This window comes from Nansenia antarctica, assembly GCF_963989245.1.
Source record: "Nansenia antarctica genome assembly, chromosome: 4".
Taxonomy (NCBI): Eukaryota; Metazoa; Chordata; class Actinopteri; order Argentiniformes; family Microstomatidae; genus Nansenia; species Nansenia antarctica.
Window position 1 is genome coordinate 22,807,535 of NC_137689.1, and position 27,484 is coordinate 22,835,018.

Below are 27,484 nucleotides of genomic sequence, written 5' to 3' on the forward strand. Positions count from 1 at the left end.
TAGTTTTTTTTTTACATTGAACATGTACTGAATGTTAGGCGTAAAAGACGGTTGACGTCAAAGACAGCTGGACGAACAGGAAGACACACCGTCCACACTGCCTTGGCGTGTGTATCTGTCCACTCCCCCTCACCCCAACAGCCCACAGTTACCAACAATAAACACGCTAGTTTAATCAAAGTTCACCAATGCCAAAATGCTTCAGGATGTCAGAGCAGCAGTGGTGTGTGACAGTGGGACGGGGATCTGACGGTTGCTGTAGCAACACGGCTCTACTCAGCTGAGCACGTCAATGTATTCAGATGACTGAAGATCAATCACATGGCACAGAATAGAACCAAAGTCAATTGCATTGCACTGAAATAATATGACTTGTTCCCAGTTTGGTAACACTATGAAGTCTGACAGCTTTGCATTTTGGCATATTAAGGGATTCATGGACAATGCTCTGCAATGAACTGCTTTGCAGTGGTGCATCAAACAACATGTACCTCCTAGCATAGCCAGCGTACTGAAAGCTCTCTGCAATCAGACTCAATTGGAAATGCTGAGAAACAACTCCAGAACTGTTTCATGACTTGAATGCAACTCTATTGAAGAAAGGGGAAAGGGAGAGATCTTGTGGTTGCGGTCGTAAGAGATAAAAATGCCTAAAAAAACTGCTTGATAAGATTATTGACAATGACAAGTGCCAACACAGACATTGATCTCAGCCAGTCAGAAGACAAACACAGCCTTTCTGATATGAGAAGGAGCGAAAGTGTGTAGACCTACTTCTGTATATTTGCATCCCTTGCGATGCTGATTTCATTTTGATGAGGGATAGCTAGCAAGTAAAACTACAGCTATCTTAAGATATAGGGGTGAAAGGTGTAGTAGGCTACTATCAATCACATCAAAACAGATTACATTTTCATATTGGCGCTGATATCTAAAATGTTGCAGGAAAAGCAATATGTGTACAGTACCAATGTATATTCTGACATGCATTAACAAATCTGCGTATTATGGTGTGTGTTGACCGATAGTAGATGTAGCTGACATCTACAATACATTTTTCAATTTGGGACAGTGTTTGTATAGATTCAGGCGTATCAGTGAGTGTCCCCCACTACCGTATCCAGTTGATGATACCGGTGGGAAATCATGTGGGTCCTTGATTGGCTGATTCAAGGTTCTGTCCAATCGCTGCCAATAATCTCACCTAGCTCATACTGTGCACACACACACCAAAAAAAACAACAACACAGCAACCTTTTGGGGTGCTGGTCAAACCACTGATCATCTCCCTTAATAATTGTGCATAATTGTCCACAGGTGACTGAAAGTCCTCAGATAACTACTTAGTCGGTATCGATGCAAAATGGGAGAAAATACATACGGTGACACGAATGTGAGTGACTCGTCGGTGAGACACAAGAATGCAGCCGGTGGTGGAGGTGATGGTGATGGTAAAAACAACAATGACATCAATAACAAAAGTAAGAGTCATTATGGCTAGAGTAACAATAAAAAACATTGAAGATGGATTCCCGCTGATCCAGATCCAGTGGGGTGACGTTGTTCAGTGGAGGGGGTGAGTGGGCTGGAGGGGGGTGGGGGGTGGGTAGGGGGTGCTTGAGTCTGTGTGGCGTGAAGGAGGGGAGACGGGGGTGGATAGGGGGGAAGGTCTATAGCCACGTAAGAGACAGTTGGGAAATGTCTTTTCTCTTGGGTCCAGCCCCTTGTTCCTCTCTCTCTCTCTTTCTCTCTCTCTCTCTCTCACTCTCTCTCTCTCTCTCCACACACCCCTTCTTCAGAGTTCGAGGTCCTTGGAGATTTGGGTGGCGATGTCACGAAAAGCTAACGGTGCCCCCCAGAGTCGCGTGTAGCGTACCCCGTTCGAAGTCTCCGAGGTGCCCGTGGAGAGGTGACACACCTCCGCCTCGAAGGCCACACGGCCCCCGGCCACCCCGTGGGTGCAGGACAGCAGGAAGGGGCCGGCGTGGTGGACCTGGCAGCCACAGCCCAGCGCCGCCTCCCGCAGGGCCAGCACCACCTCCGCAGGGTCCCGCCGGCCGCCTCCCCTCAGATCCCAGCCACGTCCGACGGCCCGGGGCTCGGCCGCTTTTTGATGCCCAGGTAGATAGCAACTGGAGGAGTTTCGGTGTGAACGGAAGTGAATAAAGAGGGATGAGATGAGGTGGGGGAAGGGGAGGGGGGGGGGAAGAGTAGAGGGTGAGAAAGAGTGAATAAGAGGATTGAGATGAGATGGGGGAAGGGGGGGGGAAAGTAGAGGGTGAGAAAGAGTGAATTAGAGGATTGAGATGAGGTGGGGGAAGGGGAGGGGGGAGTAGAGGGTGAGAAAGAGTGAATAAGAGGATTGAGATGAGGTGGGGGAAGGGGAGGGGGGAGTAGAGGGTGAGAAAGAGTGAATAAGAGGATTGAGATGAGGTGGGGGAAGGGGGGGGGGGAGAGTAGAGAGGGGAGAAAAAAAAGAATGAAGGAAAGGGGCAGAGAGGAGGAGGGGAAAAAGAGGGGTTTGCGTGTTTGGAGACCAGGGGGGCAACGAACAATAAAGGGAGGAGGGATAGAGAAAAAGAAAGAGAAGAAATAATGATTGAATAAAATAATACCTAGTGTTGGAACATAGCAATAATCAAATTAGTGGTTTAAATCAAGCTAGACATTGTTCTCTTATTTGATTGACCACGGGCACTGTTGGACCTCAAAAGGGGGTCTCAAATGGCTACGTTGGGGTTGTGGTTGGCTTTGGGGCTTAGAGCGGCGGAGTGTTGCCACATCCCGTATACCGACCTTGTGACCGCAGATCTGCTGATTCCCTCAGGTTCATTTGTGACCCTGCGTGAGAGACGGAGACCAGAGTTAGGACTGAGTTTGACTGACTAGACGCAGGGTGGCACCAAGTCCACCTCGTGCCCAGAGATAGTCACCAATCAATCCACAAAACACTGTGATGACATTAAAAAAAGGGAAATCATAAGAGTAAACTGCAAGCCAACGACAACGGAAAAAAAACAACGCACAGATCGACTGTACGGGTCTTGACGTGTACGCGTCTTGACGTGCACACCAGAGTGAAAATACCACATGCTCCTCGTATTCTATTGGCCAGGAGCAGTAATCAGCGCTGGAATGAATGCGTTCCTTTAACATCTATTAGGTTAGATGAAAGAACCACACAGGCGTGCGTCAGTGTATATTCTATTATACCGGCTGCATTTCACTGTTCATTACACCACATAACGAGAGGACCAGACGTCAATCACCCCGTTCAAAATGAAAAGAAAAAAGACGACACTTGGTGAGGTATGTTTACGCACAGGATGAGAGGACGGCGTGGACCCAGTCTCCGTCCACTGAGACACTGCCCCTGGAATGGAGACCCCTTTCCAACCCAGACCAAAGTAATGGATAATGGAAAAACCTGCACGTTATTCTAACCAGGGCATGCTTGAACCAAATACGCTGTTTGAAAGCTACAGAGCAAAGACAGGTAGGATAGACAGGCAGGCAGGCAGACAGACAGACAGGTAAGTAAGGAGGCACACAGGTACAGTAGTTACACAGGCATGCAGATACAGGTCAGGAGGTAGAACACAGTTCGACATGCGCCACAGACAAACAGATGTGTTTTCAGGCAGCCAGAAAGACAGGTATGTCAGCAGGCAAACAGTCAGGACAGGCACATGGATTTAGTATGCAGATAGACAGGCAGACAGAGAGAAGCTAGAGACATGGGAACTTACTAACTGTTTTTGATCCCTGTGGAAGAGTACAACCCGAGACTGATTTGTTTGAGCCCTGTCGCTTAGAGGGGTCAAGATTGACCCTAATGTCAAAGAGAGAAGGAGGAGAGCGAGAGATAAGGGGAGAGAAAGAGGGAAGAGGGGAGGAGGGTGGGGGGAGAAAGAGAATATAATTGAATCATCTGAGAGGGAGTGGTGGAAAAGAGTGCAGCTGGAGCTGATAGGCCAGGATAAAGCAGAGGTTTGATTAGATTAGACATATGTGATTACAGCTGAGGCAGGGACTGTTGGTTCATCCACAAAGACAGGTGGTTCCTCAGGCAGAACATGGCAAAAGCACCTGAGTGCACCCGGAGTGCACTGGGCCCACATGTACCAACCCAGGAGAGAGACCCCCCCACTGTCTATATATACTGTGAGCAGCACTAGAGTTGAGGGGGGATGAGGGGGGATGTCATACCCCCTGAAATAAAAACGGTCAAAATCATCCCCCTTCTAAAACGGCCATCCCCCCTTTCCATCCCTTATGTCATTTTATCAATGAACGTGGTATTACTGCTATTTCAACATTTAGTTTTGCGCATATTGAGTAAAATACTGTGGGCGGGGGGGCACGCACACATGCAATTACATTTTTACCAAGTCACTGACACTGAAGTCACTGACGCTATGGGGATGCTAAAATTGTCCCAATATGATAAAATCCACCATCTCCCCTGATTTTCTTTTACAACTTGAGTACTGACTGTGAGGATGTTTTTATGGAGATTATCACCAATCATATGTGAGGTTTGAGTTAATTGTTATTAAGTAAGCATTGCCCGGCTGTGATTGTGGGGTGTTATGAAAGTGGTTAGTGACCTGTGTCCGGTATGTTGAGTTCATCGTCAACTTTGAGTGATATGTCCTCCCGTGTTTGGAGCTGAACGCTACGGCGGTGACTGTTTACCTGCGTGTGAGTTTGGAGGTGAGCTTGGTAAAGAGGTTGGAGGTGGCGCGGCTCCGAGCGTGGGGCAGGGGGCTGGCGTCGTGGGACAGGGTGGGCGATGTGGGGGGGGCAGAGTAGACGGGGGGGCCCCGGTCCCTCAGCTGGCCCCCGTGGAAGGTGCTCCGGACGGTAGAGCCGCGGGTCAGGCGGCAGCGCTCCCCGGAGGAGGAGGAGGAGGAGGAGGCCCCGGCCCCGGCGATACTGAGGGTGGAGGGAGAGGTGGGGGGCAGGCGGTGGGACAGGGAGCTGCAGGGGGAGGACAGGACAGAACGGGGACAATCGACATGTGATGAAACAGTGATGTTTTTTGGATAGAAAGCACTAGGCATGAGATCTGATACTGTACTCACTCTCTCCTTATCCCTTTTAGCCCCACATACTCACACACACACACACTCTATACTCACACACACAGACTCTATACTCACACACACACACACACACACACACACACACACACTCTATACTCACGCACACAGACTCTATACTCCCACACAGACTCTATACTCACACACACACACTATACTCACACACACTCTATACTCCCACACACTTTATACTCACAGACACATACTCTATACTCACACACACAGACTCTATACTCACTAGGGGTGTAACGGATCACGGATAATCCGTGATCCGTTCGGATCGCCCTCCACGGTTCGGAACGCATGTGTACCGCGGATCAATAGCAAAATCGTTTTTTTTTTTTTTTCCTAACACCAGGGGAGCCACCCCTCCTAAATTTCGTTGTTTGGTACCTGTACTGTAGCAATGACAATAAAGACCATTCATTCATTCAAATGTAACCGGTAGAAAAACAATCATGTGCGCTTTATTCTCACTCTCTGCATGCGTACTGAGTTGACAACAACATTCATTCACTCATCTCTGTCCCACTTATATCACGTCATATCACCCGCTAAGCAGCCTGGGTGATTGTGTAAACACACAAAAAAAGTACTCTGTTACGTACTCACTCCACGTGAAGCTGGGAATCCACAGCAACAAGTATCATGGCGAGTGCTAGCAACGTTGGCGAACTGGAAAGGCCTCCCTCGTCATTGAAATCACATGTATGGGAGCACTTTGGCTTCCCTGTTACTTATAATAATGATGGAAGGAGGGAGGTCGATAAGAAAATTACGGTGTGTACCCTCACGTTGCCATGATGGCAAGACGCTACCTGGCTGTGCCGGCTACTTCAGTTCCTAGCGAGAGGGTGTTCTCCACAGCAGGAGACATAGTGACTGCAAATAGGTCTGCCCTCTCCCCAGACAATGTGGACATCCTCATATTTTTGAAAATGAATATGAAGTTATAAGCTTGAGGCTGCTTTGCTTTATTTACTTTTTTTTCTTACCATGTTTAAAGGATTTCACTTTATTATTTAGGTAAAGTTAGGTTTCACTTGGCAACCAGATTGCAGCAGTGATGTTATATATATATGTTGTTATATATATGTTGTTATATATAGATGTTATATATATATGTGATATATATATCAGTTTTGACATCTTGAATGTTGTTTTTTTGTTTCACACATTAAAAGTGGTGTTTTTACAGAATTCAAGGAAAATGTTGTTTTTATAAAATAAAATAAATGTTTTGTGTTGATCCGAAAAATGATCCGATCCGTGACTCAAAATCCGTGACACGATCCGATCCGTGAGTTAGGTGATCCGTTACACCCCTAATACTCACACACACAGACTCTATACTCAAACACACACACAGACTCTATACTCACACACACAGACTCTATACTCAAACACACACACAGACTCTATACTCACACACACAGACTATATACTCATGAACACAGACTCTACACACACAGACTCTATACTCATGAACACAGACTCTATACTCACACAGACTCTATACATACACAGACTCTATACTCATGAACACAGACTCTATACTCACACACACAGACTCTATACTCACTCACAGACAGACTCTATACTCTCAAACACAGACTCTATACACACACAGACTCTATACACACAGACTCTATACTCTCAAACACAGACTCTATACACACACAGACTCTATACACACACAGACTCTATACTCATGAACACAGACTCTATACTCACACACACAGACTCTATACTCACTCACAGACAGACTCTATACTCACACACACACAGACTCTATATACATATAGATGGATTGCCGCACGGGCAAAAGGGGAACGTGCCCAGAGCCCAGGAGCCAATCAGGGCCCTTGGACTTTGGAGACAAAAATTGTTGCAACGGCAGTTGCAAGGAATCGCCAGCAATTTGACTTGCCAAGTCTCAGCGGAACGTCCAGATTTTATGCTATCTGCTATTTCTCTTCAGCCAATCAGGAAATAGCACAGACCAGCATCATCTGTTGCCAAGAAGCGGAGTGGACCTTATTAATCGACGTTTCTGAGCCAAACAGGAATTAGCATTTTGTGGTAACGATGAGAGTGCAAACTCTTCTAATCGTGGGGACTATGTTGAGCTATTACATGCTTTTGCTGAGAAAGATGAAAAGTTAGCAAGACATTTGGAGACAGGTAGGCAAGACTCTTGAAACTCTCACCGAGAAAAGGTACATCTTTGTGAGTGACATGAAACTGCCAATAGATAACACCCTGTTGTTGTGATATAGGGAGCTGGCTTTATTCAACTTTTAGGTCTATCATGACAATGGAGTCTGAATATGAGTGCAGCGATGTGTTTTTATGTTTTCGTCTAGTGTGTGTGCGCGTTCGCCGTAACGCGTTGCAAATGTGGCTGACAGTGACATGCTGGCAGTAGCACTGATCAATAAACGGCAAAGACGCCGAGCTAGGAAACAGAGGATATGGACCGTTTTTGACGGTGAGTATTCTTATTGACTGCCGCTGTCAGCCATCTTGCAGGGTAAACACAACTTGCGTCGTTGTTATGGAAACGGCCGTCTGTGTCTCGTTGTGTCTCATCACAGATCTTTGGTTCGGTCGCAAGTAGTTGCCAAGTCTTTTCTCTGCAACGTTCTAAACGTTCTAAAACTGACCCGTTGCGTTGCACCGCGACTCCTAGGTCTGAACTGGGCTAGGGCCCGTGGAGAATTTGTGCCCAGGACCTGTGCTCATGATGATCCGTCCATGTATACACACAGACTCTATACTCATAAACACAGACTCTATACACATAAACACAGACTCTATACACATACTCTATACACACACACATACTCTATACACAGACTCTATACTCACACACACAGACTCTATACTCACAGACTCTATACTCACACACACAGACTGTATACTCATAAACACAGACTCTATACTCACACTCACAGACTGTATACTCACACTCACACAGACTCTATACTCACAGACACAGACTCTATACTCACACAGACTCTATACTCACACAGACTCTACACTCACACACACAGACTCTACTCCCAGACACACAGACTCTGTTCTCTGATAACCTCAATGTCAAACACACACACACACACACACAACTCCACGTCCTCTTCCTGTACCTGTTCTCCTTGCCGTTCTGCAGCAGGGAGTGTCTGTCCGTGCTGGTGCGGTCCGTGCACACGTAGGTGTTGCGGCGGGTCATGGCACTTCCAGGGATATTATTCTGGAAACCCCAGAGGGACAGGGTCAGAGCAGAGAGGCCGCATGAGACTATGAGACCAAACGAGTGCGGTAAATACCAGCATACCACAATATCAGTGACCAGTGACCACACATCATCCTACCCACACTTCTCCTCACCGTGGTCGCAGTCATCTCCTTGCGGCGGTCGGGGATCTCCGACTTGTTGGGGTTGTTGGCGCTGCTGACCATGGGGCTGGAGGGGGGCAGGCTGCGGCTGCCCATCACGCTGCTGCTGACCTTGCGGGGGGGCATGCGGCCCTCCCTCAGCTCCCGGTCGCCCGTGCTGGTGGGGCTCCGCTTGGGATGCATGACCGGCATGGACGGCCCGCCTGACAGAGGACACACAGACACACACAGGCACACACAGACACGCGCGCACACAAACACAGACACAGACACACACACACAGGAACACACACACACACACACACAGGAACACACACACACACAGACACACAGATACACAGGAACACATATACACACACACACACACACACGCACACAGGAACACACAGGAACACACACACAGACACACAGGAACACAGGAACACACATACACACATGCACACGCACACACAATTTAGCGTTATTAACACTTGGTAGCTGGCTGCTCTGTTCTGCATTGTTGTGGTGAAGGTGGAGAGGACACGTCAGGCCCTGGGGGCGGAAGGAACAGAGGTGAGAGGTTTGTTACAGTACAACACTCACAGAAGTCACTGTGCCGCCGCTGCCTGTGGTAAGTAGAGGCACTGCGCTGGGTCTTGCTGTGCGAGGAGGAGGAGGAGGAAGAGGAGGCGGTGGCAGAGGAGTGTTTGTTGGTCCCGTTGGTGATGGGGCTCGGCCGAACCCTGGCCAGGGACAGGCTACTGGCTGTACGAGACTCGCTGCCGTCCTGTGAGCAAGCCAATGAAATGAAGGTTACACAGCTGCCGGGACTGAACATGTGACCACATCCAACGTCGCAATTGCGCAATGGCTTTCTGGGTTTGGTTTCAACCTATGACTCATATTATTATTATTTATTTAAATGTATGTAATGAAACTACGAAACATTTCATCTTTCAAAGACAACATGCATCCGCAAACACAGCCGAGTCACGTGACGTCATCCACTCGATCCAGCATCCTCTCATTAATCTCGTTAATCACGGGTGACTTCAACCATGCCCCCCCTTGCCTCCACACTGACCAACTTCACTCAGTACGTGAGACGCACCGCAAGAGAAAATCGAACCGGGGACCCTGTGGTTACATGGTCAGCGCTTAACCCGCTACGCCACCTAAGCGCCCCGTCTATAGCAACTTCTGTACGGACATGATCATCCCCACCGAAGAAATCCGCTGCTTCCCCCAACAACAAGCCTTGGATTAACAGAGACATCAAATCCCTGCTCAACAAGAGGAGGCAGGGCCTTCAAGGCTCGGGACAGAGAGGCGGCCCCCTGTTACATCCAGAGAGAGCTGAAGACAAAGATCAAGGAAGCAAAGTGTGCGTACGGGGGAGACGGCTGAGAGGCGACTTCAGCAGAACAACTCAAAGGAGGTGTGGAGTGTGCTGAGGGAAGATGACTGGTCTCAAACAACAAGGTCCAGGGGTGCGACACAGTGCGACACGGGCGCATCCCAGGGTCCTACTCTCCGTTCCTCTTCACACTCTACACCTCCGACTTCAGATTCAACTCTGCATCCACACATCTGCAGAAGTTCTCAGACGACCCGTCCACATCGCCGGCTGCATCACCGGAGACAATGAGGACGAGTACGAGTCTGGTGGCTGAGTGCGTCGGCTGGTGTGACAACAACCACCTGCAGCTGAGCATCAGCAAAACCAAAGAGCTGGTCGGTTGACTTCCATCGGAAGAGGAAGCCACCTACGCCCATCACCGTCAAGGGAGAGGAGGTGGGTGTGGTTGAGTCCTATAAGTTCCTGGGGGTGCAACTCAACAACAAACTGGACTGGACTGATAACTGTGGTGCACTCTACAGGAAGGGGCAAAGCAGACCTGAGGTGGCTCAGATCCTTTGAGGTCTGTAGCAGACTGCTGCGCATGTTCTAAGAAACAGTGGTGGTTCCTGGGGTTCACGATGGCCACCTCTAATGGACTGAAGAGCACCGGGTTCATGGACTGTAGAGCACTTATTCTGACCTCACACTGACTGTAACATCTTTAACAATGTTCTTAACACTAGATCAGCCGTGGTGGGGTCATTTGACCCCTGTGAGTAAAAGATGAATTCTACCTTTGCATTCGATCAAATTTCAGGACCCACCTTTCATGACTTTTCCTTGATATGTGCGTTCTACCACCCAGTATCCTTATATTTTCATAATCTAGCTAGTATAAAGCGATTTTGCAGTATTTCTGTGTGTTTCTGTGTGTTTGCGCTAGTATTTGGCTGCCATCTTTTTTTTCCAAGGCTGCAATTCTCTTCCATATCAGCAGAGGTCGCAGGGGGACACTAAGAAGTCACATGTGCTGCATGTGCTAAATTAGATTCTGTGAATAACATTGATATTTGTAACATAATGTGTTTATATATAGGCTATATATAGCAATAGTGATAGGTTATTAAGATATGTATATGTACAGACAGTTATGAAAATGATAACTATGTACAGTATGTCTCCCATCCCGTTGGATTTGAAATGTCGGAGCTGAAGCTGACTTTCCACAGTAGGGTTTACCCAAGTTACATACGCAATAGTGAAAAGTGTGTTGCATGCTATAGCTACTGCAGCAAAGCAATTGCAGTAGCCTACATTTGATTATGTCTGTAATCATCAACGAATTTTCATGTAACATGTAATAAATTTATAATACAGTATATAGTTTAATCAAGTGTATTTTCGCCGCTTGATAATGTATTTGCGGTTTCTGCTGCCTGATAAACCGTCTGTGCAAGGGGGTAGTATACATCTCAGGAGACACAGTCAGGGGGGGGCAGGTGTCTCTGGAGATACAGTGCAGGGGGGTAGTAGAGTAGTGAGTAGTAGCTCAGGAGGAGCAGTTAAGGTATAGCCTGAAAAGATGGGTCTTCAGTCTCCAACGGAAGATGGGGAGTGACTCTGCAGTTCTGACAGCCGTGGGAAGCTCGTACTGTTGTGTCTACTCTATTTATTCCCTATTTTTATTCAATTTATTCCCTATTTTTATTCATTATCGATTATGTGTCTTTTTATCCCCCATACTCTTTTAATCTTGCTGCTGTGAGAAAGTTATTCCCCCTTGGGGATAAATAAAGAACTTCAACAACTTCAACAACTTAGTGGCCCTGCTTACCAGGCGGCTCACCTCATTCTTGAGGCCCAGCAGTAGGTAGGTGGCGGTGACCTCGTTGTATTTCTGGTTGAGCAGAGCGTCCTTGATCTCCTCAGTAGTGAAGCCCATCCCAACCATCACCTCTGAGGGACGCCAACAACAGATGAGAGATGAGAACAAGAAAAGAAAAAAAAACAATTAAGAAATCATTTCACATACTGTATCTTCTACACTATAGCTTGCCTACGGATACTGTTGCTATATGACATTTGATTATAAGAAGGACAAATGGGGGGCCTAAAAAGGACGTTCTTATAGGCCCAATCCCATTTCTCATTTTTACCCCCACCCCTCATTTTTTGAGTGCAACTCGCTTTTCGGCTTGTGGTTGAAAATCTTCCCCTAAATGGGATAACCCTTCAAGACCCTGATATGTCATCAGTAGTATCATAGAAGCATGGACGCTCGCGATTCCTTCACAACTAAGTTTTACACTATCAATCGATGAAACAAGTCATCAAATAGAGAACAAAATAAGAACAATGCTTCATTACCAGGTCAGTTCATGACAGAATAGCGGTGCTCTGTAGGCTAGCAACCTGTGCTCATACCCTCCCAGTTTGCACTGATATTAGAAGAGTGATAACAAGTGCAACAACTTTGCAGCTGAACTAAATTTCAGGTGTCATATGCCATCAAAGGGGGGAAATGCGAAATGGAATTATGTCAAAATGCGGGAGTGTCATGCACAAATCAGGGTTAAAACATTGTTGTAACATTAAACCCCATTCACACATAAGAGCTTTCAAATTAAATTTACCTGGTAAGGGGCATGTGTGAACGGAATCGTCTCAGGGAATTTCCCTGGTCAAGACCATGTGGTGTAATTCCATGGAAAATGCATGGAAGGCTTAGGTGTGAACAGAAGCATGAACATTGCCTGGTCCGGCACGTAAAGGGTTACGTATGTCTGACGCAAGATGTTTTCACATGAAACAAGTGAACCAATCACAGCGAATAGTTTCTCGTCAAGGCTTGGTTCTTTTGGTTCGCTAGTTGGCTAGTTAACCCACATCACATCAGCCAAAGTAGTAGATTAATTTCCAATCATAGTTAGCTAGCTTACTTACTTATCAAATGTACATTTTATGACATAGACGCATTACGGAGCACCCACACCATCTCCTCCCACAGCTGTGCTGCATCGCGCAATCAGCAGGGAGAGAGCCCACAGCGCAGAGCGCATAAGAACTGCCCCAGACCCCGAATATCACTACTACTAAATTGAATTCCACAACTGGATACTACTTCATTTCCAATCATAGTTAGCTAGCTTACTTACTTAGCTAGATGACTTACTTATCAAATGTACATTTGTGATATGTTTACGCACTGCCCTACCACTTGACCCTACCCCTCCATGCCAACAAGAATTGGGACACCCTACCCCTACACGTGAACGCGCAAAAGGAGGGGTAGGGCTACGTGGTAGGGCCAAGGGGTGAATTGGGATTGGGCCATAGTGACCAGGTTAGAACGCTCTAAGTAACACACAATGGCCTGTGTAAGCCAAGATGGAGGACAAACACACAATGCTCTGTGTAAAAGTGCAATGATGGAGGATGCAGATCTACATGTAGCGGCGTCGCTGGCTCACCTATGCGTGCAGCATCACTGTAGTCCTCAATAGGCTCTATATGGGGCTTCAGGTCCTCCCCCTCATACCCTGCGTTAATCCACTTGTCCTTCATCACTTGCTGTGGAGAACATCGCAAAAAAACACGGCATTAGACATTGGAACAGACAATGGAAATAGGCACGGTTGGGTTGTGTGGGACTGGCATGTGTACTGTATGTTGGGGTGTACTAAAGTGTTTCATTGATATTCATGTGACGTCTTTTGTGGGGATTGTATGAGAAGGGGAAGAACTGTATATACCTGTAAACTACCGTACATGCCTTACTGCACCTATCACTATCATTGTCATGTTTTTTAATATCATGTAAAAAAATGTTGCACTTCTGATTAGATGCTAAACTGCATTTCGTTGTCTAACACTTGTACTCTGACAATGACAATAAAGTTGAATCTAATCTAATCTAATGTAAAGTGGAGGGGGTTGGTCTTCCTCACGTCTAGGGTGCAGCGTTTGGTGGGGTTGAGCACCAGGAACCTGCGCAGTATCCCCTCGCAGTCGGTGGACATGTAGAAGGGGACGCGGTATTTCCCCCTCAGCACACGCTCACGCAGCTCCTGTGGGACAAACCACACGTCAAATCCATCCATACAGTATATATAGACACACACATCACCAAACACACCACCCCACACACAGCCACAGCCACACACACACACACAAAACACTTCACCTGAACTGCCCTGACGCAACCTTGCCAAGCAACTATGTCATTCACGCACACACACACACACGCATGCACCCACCCACCCACCCACCCACACACCTGGAGAACACTGAAAACTACAACCTCTAGGCACTGGGAGGGTTGAGAAAAAAAGAAAAATGCCCACAGTGCACCTTACCTTGAGGTTCTGTCCGTCGAAGGGGAGGGAGCCGCTGACCAGCGTGTAGAGGATGACGCCCAGGCTCCAGACGTCCACCTCGGGCCCGTCGTACTTCTTGCCCTGGAAGAGCTCCGGGGCTGCGTAGGGCGGAGACCCGCAGAACGTGTCCAGCTTGTTGCCCAGCGTGAACTCGTTGCTGAAGCCGAAGTCGGCGATCTTGATGTTGGCATCGGCGTCCAGCAGGAGATTCTCAGCCTGAGTCACCAAAACACAGAGTAGGTGGGGGAGGGAGGGAGGGAGGGGGGAGGGAGGGAGGGGGGAGGGAGTACACAGCGTAGGTGGGGGAGGGAGGGAGGGAGGGGGGAGGGAGGGAGGCAGTACACAGCGTAGGTGGGGGAGGGAGGGAGGCAGTACACAGCGTAGGTGGGGGAGGGAGGGAGGGAGGGGGGAGGGAGGGAGGGGGGAGGGGGCAGTACACAGCGTAGGTGGGGGAGGGAGGGAGGGAGGGGGGAGGGAGGGAGGACACAGCGTAGGTGGGGGAGGGGGGGAGGCAGTACACAGCGTAGGTGGGGGAGGGAGGGAGGGAGGGGGGAGGGAGTACACAGCGTAGGTGGGGGAGGGGGGAGGGGGCAGTACACAGCGTAGGTGGGGGAGGGAGGGAGGGAGGGGGGAGGGAGGGAGGCAGTACACAGCGTAGGTGGGGGAGGGAGGGAGGCAGTACACAGCGTAGGTGGGGGAGGGAGGGAGGGAGGGAGGGGGGAGGCGGAACAAAACATAGGTGGGGAGGGAGGGGGGAGGCAGGGGTGGAGGAAGAACAAAACATAGGTGGGGAGGGAGGGGGGAGGCAGGGGTGGAGGCAGAACTCACTCGTCACCCAGGACACAGACTACACAGGAAACACTTGTGACTCACGCTGTATCTGTCGGTGCTTCATGTTCAGGAATTCAATATACGTATATTTTTTCATACTTTTCATTTTTCCAGCTCTACGTTATGTTACTTTTTTTTTTGTTTCTCTTTTCTTTTCCTATATGATCAATATATTATATAATCAGCACGCTCACCTTCAAGTCTCGGTGGACAATGTTCTTCTGGTGGCAGTAGTGGACAGCAGACACAATCTGGAGGAAGGAGACATTTAGTAGACCTATTATTATAGACATAGACAGACAGACAGACAGACACACACAGACAGACTAACTCACTGACTGACAGGCAGGCATTCGACAGACAGGCAGACCGACAGACAGACAGACAGACCGACAGACAGACAGACATAGGGCTTTCACACCGGCAAAGAACCGGTTCTTTGCCGGTGTGAAAGCCCTAACAGACAGATAGATAGACAGACAGACAGACAGACAGACAGACAGACAGACAGACAGATAGACAGACTGACTCACTGACTGACAGGCAGGCATTCGACAGACAGACAGACAGACAGGCAGACCGACCGACAGACAAACAGACAGACAGACAGACAGAAGAGAATGGAGATACTAGAAGACAGAAGAGACACAGAGGGGTATGGTGGATCACTGAAGCCATACCTGCCGGAATTTGGCTCTGGCTTCAATCTCCTTCATTCTCCCATGAGATACGAGGTAGTCAAACACTTCACCTAATAGGAACCAGGGAGGGGTGGGTTGTGGATAGATGAATCAACTTCAACAAAAATGCATCTCAAACACACTATATCACCCAAATTCGTCCCCGCAGAAAATAATTTTGTGTTCCATATCAACAAATACACACGTGGAGGCTGGTGGAGGTAAACATCGGAGGACGGGCTCATTGTAATGCATGGAATGACATGAGGAATTCATAGAATGAGGAACCCCATTCCAAGCATTAGAATGAGCCCGTCCTCAGATTTCTACCTCCAACAGCCTCCCCTGGCACACATACAATATCATCACCCTAATGAATGTGTATCATTCATGGTAGTACAGTATATGTGCTGACATGTTTCCAGGTTTCCAGGCCCACTGATTTCATCATAGCAGATGGGTTGTGGCCGGCTGCCTCATAGATTTTATCCTAATGACATTTCATCCATTAGCAATATTCTCCCTCCCAACTCAGAACCCAGTCGTAAGCTATAAGCCTATTATAGCTTCAAATTATTTTAAAGTTAACAGTAAGAACAACTAGTGTCCTGTTTTTAACACTCTGATCATGAAATGATAGCTGCAGTTATTTATAATCCTCAAATGTATTGGTAATGTGTAACACTTGTCTTTTTATGTGTATTGGGATCTTGGAAATATGTTATGTCCAACAGACGCTGGTGCCACCCTGCTTTGCCTTCTTGCCATTCACCTTCGCAAAAGAGGTTTCTAACCTCAACGGGTCTTATCTGGTTAAATAAACTAAATTAAAAAGCAACCCCCCCCCCCCCCCTCCCACTTCCAGATCATTTCGTGGGGAAATGAAAGGTTAACAAAAGTGCAACATAATGTTCTTCACATACTAAACAAATATAACATTGACGTAATAGGAAGGGTCATATTTGGTATTATTTGGATTTGCGTCATTGGTTTATAATTTCTCTCCCACTGACTCAGTCATGACTTATTGTGTCATGATTATAGATCATATATATATATTAGTGGAACTCCCACAGAGAAATGCACTCACCTCCACTGGCATATTCCATGATTAGGTAAAGGGTCTTATCCGTCTCAATCACCTCGAACAGCTGCACTGTAGCCCAAAAAAGAATAAGGATTAAAATCAAGTATATATAAATAAATCCCTAACGTTGAAAAAACGAAATCATTTCTCTGTCTCAGTGGAGCCTCATGCCATGTGTTTTTTTCTTATTTCTTCTTTTCATATGACATTTCAGCTTTAGAAAATCCCTCCCCCCTCCCCCCTCCCTCTCCCTCTCCCCGGGCCAGAGGAACAGTACTGTATCTGCTAGTGTATCTGCTAGTGAAGCCTGTTCTATACATACAGGGGACAGGCCTGTTCTATACATACAGGGGACAGGCATGTTCTATACATACAGGGGACAGGCCTGTTCTATACATACAGGGGACAGGCATGTTCTATACATACAGGGGACAGGCATGTTCTATACATACAGGGGACAGGCCTGTTCTATACATACAGGGGACAGGCATGTTCTATACATACAGGGGACAGGCATGTTCTATACATACAGGGGACAGGCATGTTCTATACATACAGGGGACAGGCATGTTCTATACATACAGGGGACAGGCCTGTTCTATACATACAGGGGACAGGCATGTTCTATACATACAGGGGACAGGCATGTTCTATACATACAGGGGACAGGCCTGTTCTATACATACAGGGGACAGGCATGTTCTATACATACAGGGGACAGGCATGTTCTATACATACAGGGGACAGGCCTGTTCTATACATACAGGGGACTGGCATGTTCTATACATACAGGGGACAGGCCTGTTCTATACATACAGGGGACAGGCCTGTTCTATACATACAGGGGACAGGCCTGTTCTATACATACAGGGGACAGGCCTGTTCTATACATACAGGGGACAGGCCTGTTCTATACATACAGGGGACAGGCCTGTTCTATACATACAGGGAACAGGCCGAGACAAAAGCCTCCGTCTGGTGGTGACACAGGGATGGCAGCCATTTAGACTATACACACACACACGCATGCACACACACACACGCACACGCACACGCACATACACACACTCACATGCATGCACACACACACAAACACATGTGCACACACACACAAACACACACACTCATACTGCACACTCAGCGTTAACAAACATACACACCCAGGACTAGATAGCCTACAGTATATTGGACATGTTAACATGCACTGTGATGGGCATAGATACACAGTATAGATACACAGTATAGACACAGAGTATAGATACACAGTATAGACACACCAGCACCAACTACGATGATGGAATAGATTACATGGTGATGGGTAGGCTATACTACAAGCATAAATATAATATTATATATTGTGCATACGTAGGCATTAAATTAACCATATAACAACATATAACCACAAACTGTTGCACTCATTTGAGACACTAAGGCTGCATTTACACTGCAGGTCGTAATGCCTAGTTCATTTTTATTATTTTTTTGCCTATATCCGACGATATGAAGGCGTGCTTACTCTACGTTTTAAAATTATCCATATCCGATACCTGTGCTCACATTTGCTTACTTGCGTAACACTTGAAACAACCCGCATGTGTACATGAGGGTTTGGTTACCGGAAACTAAAGTAAACAGACAGCCAGCACTTGCAATGGACGCAAATGAGACAGTAATTAGAATCCAAGCCATTGCTTTCAGAAACATGTCTAGAGGTCCGCAAAATATTGCACACATTTTAAGGCAGAGAAGAAAGAGGACTTCACTTTTGAACAGCTGTTGAAATGACAGATATCAGATTCGTATCAGATTTATTTTCACATTGAGGCCTGAATCGGATCTGAGAATATCAGATTCAATGTGCTTTTTTACTGCTTGTACATGTTACATATCCCATCTGTGCCACATGTGAGCAAAACATCTGAATTGTGTCACTTCTACCTGGCAGTGTAGCCTTTATTGACAGTTTAGACGTGAACACACGAATAAAGAGATAATTCCATGATAATTCCAGCATACATTTTTTGAGGGCCTCACCTATGTTGGGGTGATGTAAACCTTTCATTATCCGTACCTCCCGAAAGAGCTGAAAAAAAGAAGAAAATAAGTGTTAGAACTGAGCATATAAATACAATATAATTGTATAATATAAAATGTAGATCGTGGTATATTTCTTGGAAGAAATCAGTTCAAAATGCTTTAGCATAAAGCAAGAGATCAGGTTTGAACCTTTAACCTGGCTCCCAAGACACCCTCTATAGTGCACAATACTACATGTGTGAAACATAGGAACCATCATTCCAAACTCTCAGACGTCATCAACTCTAAAAAAGATAGCGTGATAAGCTTTTCTATCTGCTTTCCTCTCCATCCTCCCCCTCTTTTTCTATATGTCTCCCTTCCATTCCCTCCTCCTTCATTCAATCCCTTTTTCCCCCCCCTGGTCTCTCCTCTGGCAATGCCCGACGTCACTGTTGCCATAGCGACCCAGATATTAAGACTAGGCCCTTTCCCAACTCCTCCAGCTGTGCCAGGGGGAATCATGGGATACCGAGTCGATGTGTCTCGTCTAGTGTTCCCAGAATTCCCCTGGTTCGTGCGTGCCCCAGCAGAGCAGACGGATTCACTGACACAACCACCTCTCTGACATATCGCCACCTTCGGAACTACAAGACCCAAACAGACACAGTACATTATGTTCTTTAGCAGTATATGTTCTGTGAGGAAATCAAAAGCTTCTTAATAGTACTAGGTATACTAAATCGGTTTGAACCGAACACTTTCAGATGACCAACTGCCAACCAGACCTGGCGTGGCCTGTGATTTATGATCACCTTACACAAAGATTGACCATCGACATACTGCCCTATGGTCTATGTTTCAAACCATTACTACACTGAACAAAACATTCCACACTGACAAAACCCTGTTTAATAAAATTATTGATGACATCCTCTAATCTATGACTTGCAAGAGAACAATTTTAATAACTGCTGAGGTTCACTGTTCTCCACTGTAAACTCTCCCTCTCCTTCGCTGCGTCGCTTTCACTCCCCCCCCCTATCTCTTCTCTCGCTTTATCCCCCAACCCCCTCCCCCCTCCCCCCTCTTTCCCATCTCTCTTTCCCTCTCCCCCCTGTACATGCATAACAGGCCAGATTATGCTAATATGGGCTCTTTCATGTCTTCTGTACTAAGGATTTTCTCTAGCCCACGGGTATGTAAAGCAGCCTGCTATCATCACTGGCCAATTGTAGCCTATTCACTCCCATCACTAGCCAATCCTACATCTCTCTCATCGATCTTGGCTCAATCTGATTGACTGCAGCATTGTCTCTTACAACAATGGCCCAATCACAGCATCCTCCTGTCTCACACAGCTGCCCAATCACAGCGTCCTCCTGTCTCACACCGCTGCCCAATCACAGCGTCCTGTCTCACACAGCTGGCCAATCACAGTGACCTGTCTCACACAGCTGGCCAGTCAGAGCGTTCTTGTCACACACAGCTGGCCAATCGCAGCGAGGCAGGAGAATAAAGAGTAATGCCAAGGTATGGGATTGGATAACGACAAACAACGCTAAATAAACACCCTTTAAGATATCCTTTAAGACAGGCAAGAACACTGCACAAGAAAAAGGGATATAGTGCACAGGCCACGCATTAGCCAGGGTACACTGAATATGACTAAGATCATGAGTCATGTTCACTGGTCGTCATGGTTAAGACAGGTTCAGGAGATCAAATGGATGAAGATAAGTCCAATCTTCATGGAGGTATGACGATATCATGACGATACTCATATCAAGTTGTACATTCAAGTCATAATAGCAGCTTTGAGCCCTGATCTTATGATCTTATGATCCTGCACCTGACTCATGTTGAGTTTTCAGATGAATCCCATCCAGAGTGAAAACACCCCTGGCGAAATTAAACATAATCATTTCATATTACAATATTAGAATACTACAAATAGTATTAGGCTACAAGTCTTATGGAGAACAGCACTGATAGCTGTTACCTGCAACAGTATGGAACTGCGATTTATTAGTGTTGTTCATATCAAACGGTCCCGTAGTCAGACCCTGACGTGGAGCGGGACGCTCCATAGTTTTCCCACACTGCACCACTATGAACAATTATTTCATCCTTGATTGGCTCCTTCCGGTCTGTTCACTTCCTGCCCGCGGGCAGTAGAGTTCATGTGTACCGCCACGGCCCCAGAGTGAGGAGAGAGAGAGAGAGAGAGAGAGAGAGAGAGAGAGAAAGAAAGAGAGAGGGGGAGAGAGAGAGAGAGAGAGAATGAGAGGGAGAGAGAGAGAGAAAGAGAGAGAGAAGAGAGAGAGAGAGAGAGAGAGAGAGAGAGAGAGAAGAGAGAGAGAGAAGAGAGAGAGGGGGAGAGAGACAGAAAGAGAGAGAAAGACGAACATACTACACGCTCTGGGCCCAACTAACGAGCGGCCAAGGCCTCTGACGGACACAGACAGGGAGATGCTGTGCTTAGGTCATCTCTGCAGTGATATTACCCATGTACAGTACAGTACATACTGTACATATGTCTACCTCTATGCACTCTCCCTTTGTTTATTTACAACTATTGCTTATTTGTGCTAGATGTGGAATGCTGCCATGAAGGCAGGACCTGAGAATGATTCAGAACTGAGCATGTGAGTGAGATTGTCCACATGTGATGAGTCCAAGGGCAACTAATCCTTATTGTCAGCTATGTTGACACCTTCTGGGTCTGCCACTTATGCACAGCAAACCCTCAGCGTCCACCATTCTGGGTCTTCTATTTGTTCACAGTTAAAGCCTGTGTGTCCGCTCCAGGTCTGCCCTTCAGAGCCAGCCAAACCAAAGTGTCCACCATTCCGGGTCTGCCCTTCATGCACAACAAAATCGGAAGCGTCCACCATTTTGGCTCAAGTCTTAACGTGCTGACCGGCAGAAAAAGAAGAAAAAAAAGACGCCGACCCATCAACGCCCTCCCTGTGACACACCTCAGCATTTCCTAAAGACAAAACACTCACACTTACAAACTCACCCCCCCAAGAGCAAAACAAAATGGTGGCTTAACAACAAAGGATTTTACAACCACAGCACAGCTGTTCGCATCTTTCATCGGGTGCATGGTGTGTCCCGTCCCCCCCCCCTCCCGCCTCCCGCCTCCTCACCCACGCTGTAATTGTTTTTTGGGATAATACTTTCTTTTGCTATAACAAAGCCGATGTATTAAGAGCAGATGAATTAGTATTAAAAATGGCCCGGCGGCCACCCATGATGGCGGAGATGAGTCACTCCCACGCAGGGCTGTGGTGATTAGCCCAAAGAGACCAGAGCCGAGCCACAGAGCAGAGGTCTGCCTTTCGCTCCCATCCAGTCCACAGCACCTGCCAAACAGCATCACATCCCATCCTCCCTCTCCCTCTCCCTGACACGGGAGACAAAGAGGAAGAGAGGAACGCTCCACAAAAACCCTCATCCTGATTCAGATTCCAGGTACTTGACTCACGTCTTTTTATTCATTGGATTGAACTCAGAGGGGCCATTCACTTGTGTGGGCTTGTTCTGAAGCTGTAGAATATCACTTGGGTTGGGTCGGGGGGGGGGTTATTAAGTGGTTATTAAGTGGTAACGTCCAATGCAATTAACATTATGATTACAGATTCATATTAACCCGCTTTGTCTTTTGTTTACGCTATTCACATTATCCACAAGCCTGACGATATCTAATGCTGTTGCTTCTATGCGCTGTAACAGACTGATGGAAAAAACTGACAGAGACTCACCTTTTGTAGGCTGGTTGGATTCAACTGAGTTTTGTCAATGATTTTTATTGCAACCTGGAAGAGATAAAGAGAACTTGGGGTGAGATGGACTGGAGAAAAAAGTCTTGCAAAAGAGAGAGAGAGAGAGAGAGAGAGAGAGAGAGAGAGAGAGAGAGAGAGAGAGAGAGAGAGAGAGAGAGGCGACCATACTACACACTCTGTCTTGTACTCTTTCTGCCATTCTTCTCTCATATAATACCCGCAACCTCAGAGCCCCTGTACATCTGAATCCCTACATCTCCCCAACTCCTGGTCTCACCTCTACACCATACTCCTGGTCTCACCTCTACACCATACTCTAACTAGCTCCGCCCCCCGCCGCTGCCTCCTATCCACCTCTCTACCTCCTCGTGCCCCAGTCTCACCTGCCCAGCCTCAAGTCTGCCCTGCATTCCTATAGTGAATCCCAACTCCATACCCCAGCATCACACCTATCCATCCTCTATCAATACCCACTGCCCTGCTCCCTTCGCCTACTTCCTGGTCCCCTCCCTGCCCGCTCTTCGCCCTCCCAGTCCCCGTGCACCCGGGCCTCACCTCCTTGCCCGTCAGGATGTGGCGGGCCAGCTTGACCTTGGCGAAGTTCCCCTTGCCGATGGTCTTCAGCAGGCGGTAGTTGCCGATGTGCGGCTGCTCGTCGGAGCAGGAGGCGATGGAGTTCCTGCAGCGGGCGCCCAGCGAGCGGCTGGACAGGCTGGTGCCCTTGTCTGAGCGACTGGCCGCCAGAGACACATGCTGGGGGAGAGGAGAGAGGAGAGAGGAGAGAGAGAGAGGGGGTCACCACCAGACAGGGCATGGGAACGCCAAGACCTACTGAGAGATTTACACAGTGCTGCACTGTGTTGTCATAGTGAGGACAGAGGGATGCTGGGGATGAGGTCACAGCCTCAAGAGTGACACAGAAAGACTGTGATGTTCTAGTGTTGTTGTTAGATCGATGTTTCAACATCCAGGTTTTGCTGACAGCATAGTTCTGAAACTGAGACGATCAAAGAATTCAAGTTTTGATTAGGGGAGGGGGGGGGGGGGGGGGGGGGGCACACAAGGTAACTTATGGATTCATTTTTTCTGACTTGATACCTGCCACTATTTTGCTTACTTGTGAAATATTCCTTATTGGTGAAAAGATGAATATGTCTTTAAAGGCAATTAGTTGTTATTAGACTGTCAGAGTGTTTTCTCTAGTCTGGCCTCAAATCATTAGGTGAGTAGTCAGAGAAGTCGGTCAGTTTTACTATAAGAGACTGGCTTATGTAAATACACACTACTTTCTAGGTTAACAGATGTTACTGAACACATGAGCACTTCATGATAAATACTACAATTCATAGAACATGTTGTTCCAGTTTTGGGCTATGAGGTCGACGGAATACTACGTTGATATGTCCATGTTAAACACTTTGACTGGGCTTATATAATGTATGCCACATATAACCACACACATATTGAGTTCTGCCTTTTTATCTAATGTTATTATCGTATTACATGCTAGTACTGTATATTCCACAGACAACAGATTTTTTTTGTTTTGTGCAGTGAAGACAGTCAAGGATAATTTTTCAGTAAGGCAGTGGAGGATGAGGAGAAAAAGACAACAATGTGTTTTAATTCACAGGAGCTAAATGTGTTTCAGTATAATGCCGCTCCTTGTCATGTGACCAAGCAGGGCCTCAAATAAGAGGGGATGAGATACATAAGGAGAGGGAGTGAGAGTGTGAGAGAGAGAGAGAGAGAGAAAAACATTGATAGACAGAAAGAGGAAGAAAGAAAGGTAAAGAGAAAGAGAGAGAGATAAAAAAAGATGTGAAAAAGCAAGAGAGAACAAGGCAAAGAGGGTGAGAGAGAGTGAGAGAGAGACAGAGAAAGAGAGAGAGAGAGAGAGACAGAGAGAAAGAGAAAGAGAGAAAGAGAAAGAGAGAAAGAGAGAGAAAGAGAGAAAGAGAGAAAGAGAGAGTGAGAGAGAGACAGAGAAAGAGAGAGAGAGAGAGACAGAGAGAAAGAGAAAGAGAGAAAGAGAAAGAGAGAAAGAGAGAGAGAGAAAGAGAGAAAGAGAGAAAGAGAGAGAGAGAGAGAGAGCAAAAAGAGAGCAGATGCAGTCACAGTGGTCCCTGGCCGGCCCCAAGGCCTGAGGCATCACACTTACATCCCCTCAGCATGTCATCCTGCTCTCAGCCTCCCCTCGGCCTCCCCCCTCCCCCCAGCCTCCCCCAGGCCCACCCATCCTCCTCTCAGCCTCCCCCAGGCCCACCCATCCTCCTCTCAGCCTCCCCCAGGCCCAACCATCCTCCTCTCAGCCTCCCCCAGGCCTCCCCCCTCCCCCCAGCCCAACCATCCTCCTCTCAGCCTCCCCCCTACCCCCAGCCTCCCCCCAGCCCAACCATCCTCCTCTCAGCCTCCCCCAGGCCCAACCATCCTCCTCTCAGCCTCCCCCTGGCCTCCCCCAGCCCAACCATCCTCCTCTCAGCCTCCCCCCAGCCCAACCATCCTCCTCCTAGCCTCCCCCCAGCCCAACCATCCTCCTCTCAGCCTCCCCCAGGCCCCAACCATCCTCCTCTCAGCCTCCCCCAGCCCAACCATCCTCCTCTCAGCCTCTCCCAGGCCCCAACCATCCTCCTCTCAGCCTCCCCCAGGCCCCAACCATCCTCCTCCTAGCCTCCCCCAGACCCCAACCATCCTCCTCCTAGCCTCCCCCAGGCCCCAACCATCCTCCTCTCAGCCTCCCCCAGGCCTCCCCCCAGCCCAACCATCCTCCTCTCAGCCTCTCCCAGGCCCAACCATCCTCCTCCTAGCCTCCCCCAGGCCCAACCATCCTCCTCTCAGCCTCCCCCAGGCCTCCCCCCAGCCCAACCATCCTCCTCTCAGCCTCCCCCAGGCCTCCCCCGAGCCCAACCATCCTCCTCTCAGCCTCCCCCAGGCCCCAACCATCCTCCTCTCAGCCTCCCCCAGGCCTCCCCCCAGCCCAACCATCCTCCTCCTAGCCTCCCCCAGGCCTCCCCCCAGCCCAACCATCCTCCTCTCAGCCTCCCCCAGGCCCCAACCATCTCCGCACAGAAAACAGGGACTGCTCTGAGCCTCCACTCCCCCCCACCCCACCTTTAAATAACCCCTCCCCATCCCACTCTCCCTGCCCACACCCTTGCCCCGCCTATGGCCGGTTCAGCTCCACCTAGCCAAGTCAACTATGATACCTAACCAGTACTATTTAAGGCATTTGTATCAGAGTATATCTGACATATTGTACATCCCAAAACCTCCCATTTTAGACTTTGAATATTTGATTTTAGACAACGGTGATGTTCTGCAGACGCATGTACAGTCAAGTACCATGTGTAATGCCCATGAACGTATAGAGTTGTGGTGAGATTGATGCGAGTGTGAGTATGGCACGGTTCACCATTCAACCCAAGCCTGGCAATCTTGAGTGGATCCTGTTAATTTAACACCCCTCTTCTCCTTCACCACTATTATCCTGCTGGTAATCTCTCTTCTTAATAGCCCCACCCCTAATCCATGATTACTGATTCCCCCCCCTCTAAATCTTTCACAACACAGCACTTGTTCTCTGTGTCCCTGTCTCTCTTTGTCATTCTCTCTCTCTCTTCCTCTCCCTCTCCAAGAATTGCATTGCAGCCCCCTTGAATTGGCATCACAGAGTTTTTCGGGGCAGTTTGATGGAGAGCCACCGTACTATTCCCACCAGGGCTGAGCGGAGTGATGAGAGAAGAGGGATATAGAACGTCCCCCACAAAGATGTTGGCAAGGAAATGACACAGTGCTATCTATCAGCCAGTCCCTTAATAATCACACATCATTTCAGCCTGAGAAAGATGATTTTGGTATTTCATCAGTACCCACAAAATGGAATGTAGGGAGACCTAATGGTGGCCAGCAGGCATTGCCTCAATAGATATGGATAGATAGATAGATAGATAGATAGATAGATAGATAGATAGATAGATAGATAGATAGATAGATTCTGTCTATCATGCAAATCTCCATTGTTTCAGGCCCGACTGTTTTTGATTATAGAGGAGGCTCGCGGATGGCGCTGTTTGACCCCCACTAGCTCTGGATAGCCCGGTTTACGCAGCAATAGGTTGCGCAGCATTTTATGCAATAATCCGAAAGGTTTGCATGAAAACTAAACTATACAAATAGGGGCATTTCTCTTTTTCTACCGATCCAAATGTTCCTAGGGTGCGACATATGCCAGTCATACGACATTTCGGCCACACAAGGGGAATATACACTGGCAGTATGTGACATCACTATCTACACAGCGTTATAATAAGAGGCGACGGTTCTTAGTATGAAGCTTCTGCGCATATCCACTGAGTGTTATCGTATGCGGATGGACTCATCCCGGGCTGTTTGCCCACCATCAGCTCTTTCGCTGTATAGACGTTCAAGGATACGGCCCATTTTGAGAGAACCCGCTATGCTGAACATCCATACAGTCTCATACCCCATGCCCCTTTATTATAGACTATAGGCCTATATTTTTTTTTAAAGACAAAAATATATATGCACACCACATAATCTGCAATGCAAATAAATGTTATGAATGCAAAGCGCTATATCACCACCCTTATTGTAGGATGCATAATTCCTGAATGCACACAATTCGAGTATAATCATTCCACTTACATGGTCCGTACTCCTGTCGTTCCCAGACGGTAACGCAGAACGAGAAGACATTTTCCCTGAGTTTTCCCCCGAATGACTGTATGTTTACGCGTATGATATTTACAGGATCAGGCTCTACTGATAATAATAACCTCCGACATCGGCCGTTCCGCAGCTGCGACCGTATGTCCCAATCAATCTGCTTCTTCTCCAGCCGGCACAGCCGTGGTCAAG

At 47.7% G+C, this 27,484-nt stretch overlaps 1 protein-coding gene across 4 annotated transcripts; it reads right to left on the reverse strand.

Annotated features, from left to right (window-relative positions):
- Positions 1-1,795: 1,795 nt before the first annotated feature.
- Positions 1,796-27,322, reverse strand: mark4a (MAP/microtubule affinity-regulating kinase 4a; the record flags this gene model as incomplete). Of its 4 annotated transcripts, none has more annotated exons than XM_080528322.1 (18): positions 1,796-2,157; positions 2,782-2,841; positions 3,750-3,832; positions 4,699-4,983; positions 8,255-8,358; positions 8,496-8,707; positions 9,087-9,270; positions 11,672-11,781; positions 13,296-13,395; positions 13,773-13,892; positions 14,181-14,417; positions 15,227-15,283; positions 15,713-15,783; positions 16,803-16,868; positions 18,834-18,882; positions 22,586-22,639; positions 23,162-23,359; positions 27,272-27,322. In XM_080528322.1, 18 exons carry the CDS (start codon positions 27,320-27,322, stop codon positions 1,796-1,798), a joined length of 2,403 nt encoding a protein of 800 aa, XP_080384448.1. The 4 variants fall into 4 exon arrangements, with proteins under 4 accessions (XP_080384448.1, XP_080384449.1, XP_080384451.1 ...); XM_080528323.1 differs by having other exon boundaries at positions 1,796-2,132; positions 2,797-2,841; positions 3,746-3,832; XM_080528325.1 differs by lacking the exon at positions 3,750-3,832 and having other exon boundaries at positions 1,796-2,132; positions 2,797-2,841.
- Between the last annotated feature and the right edge of the window lie 162 nt (positions 27,323-27,484).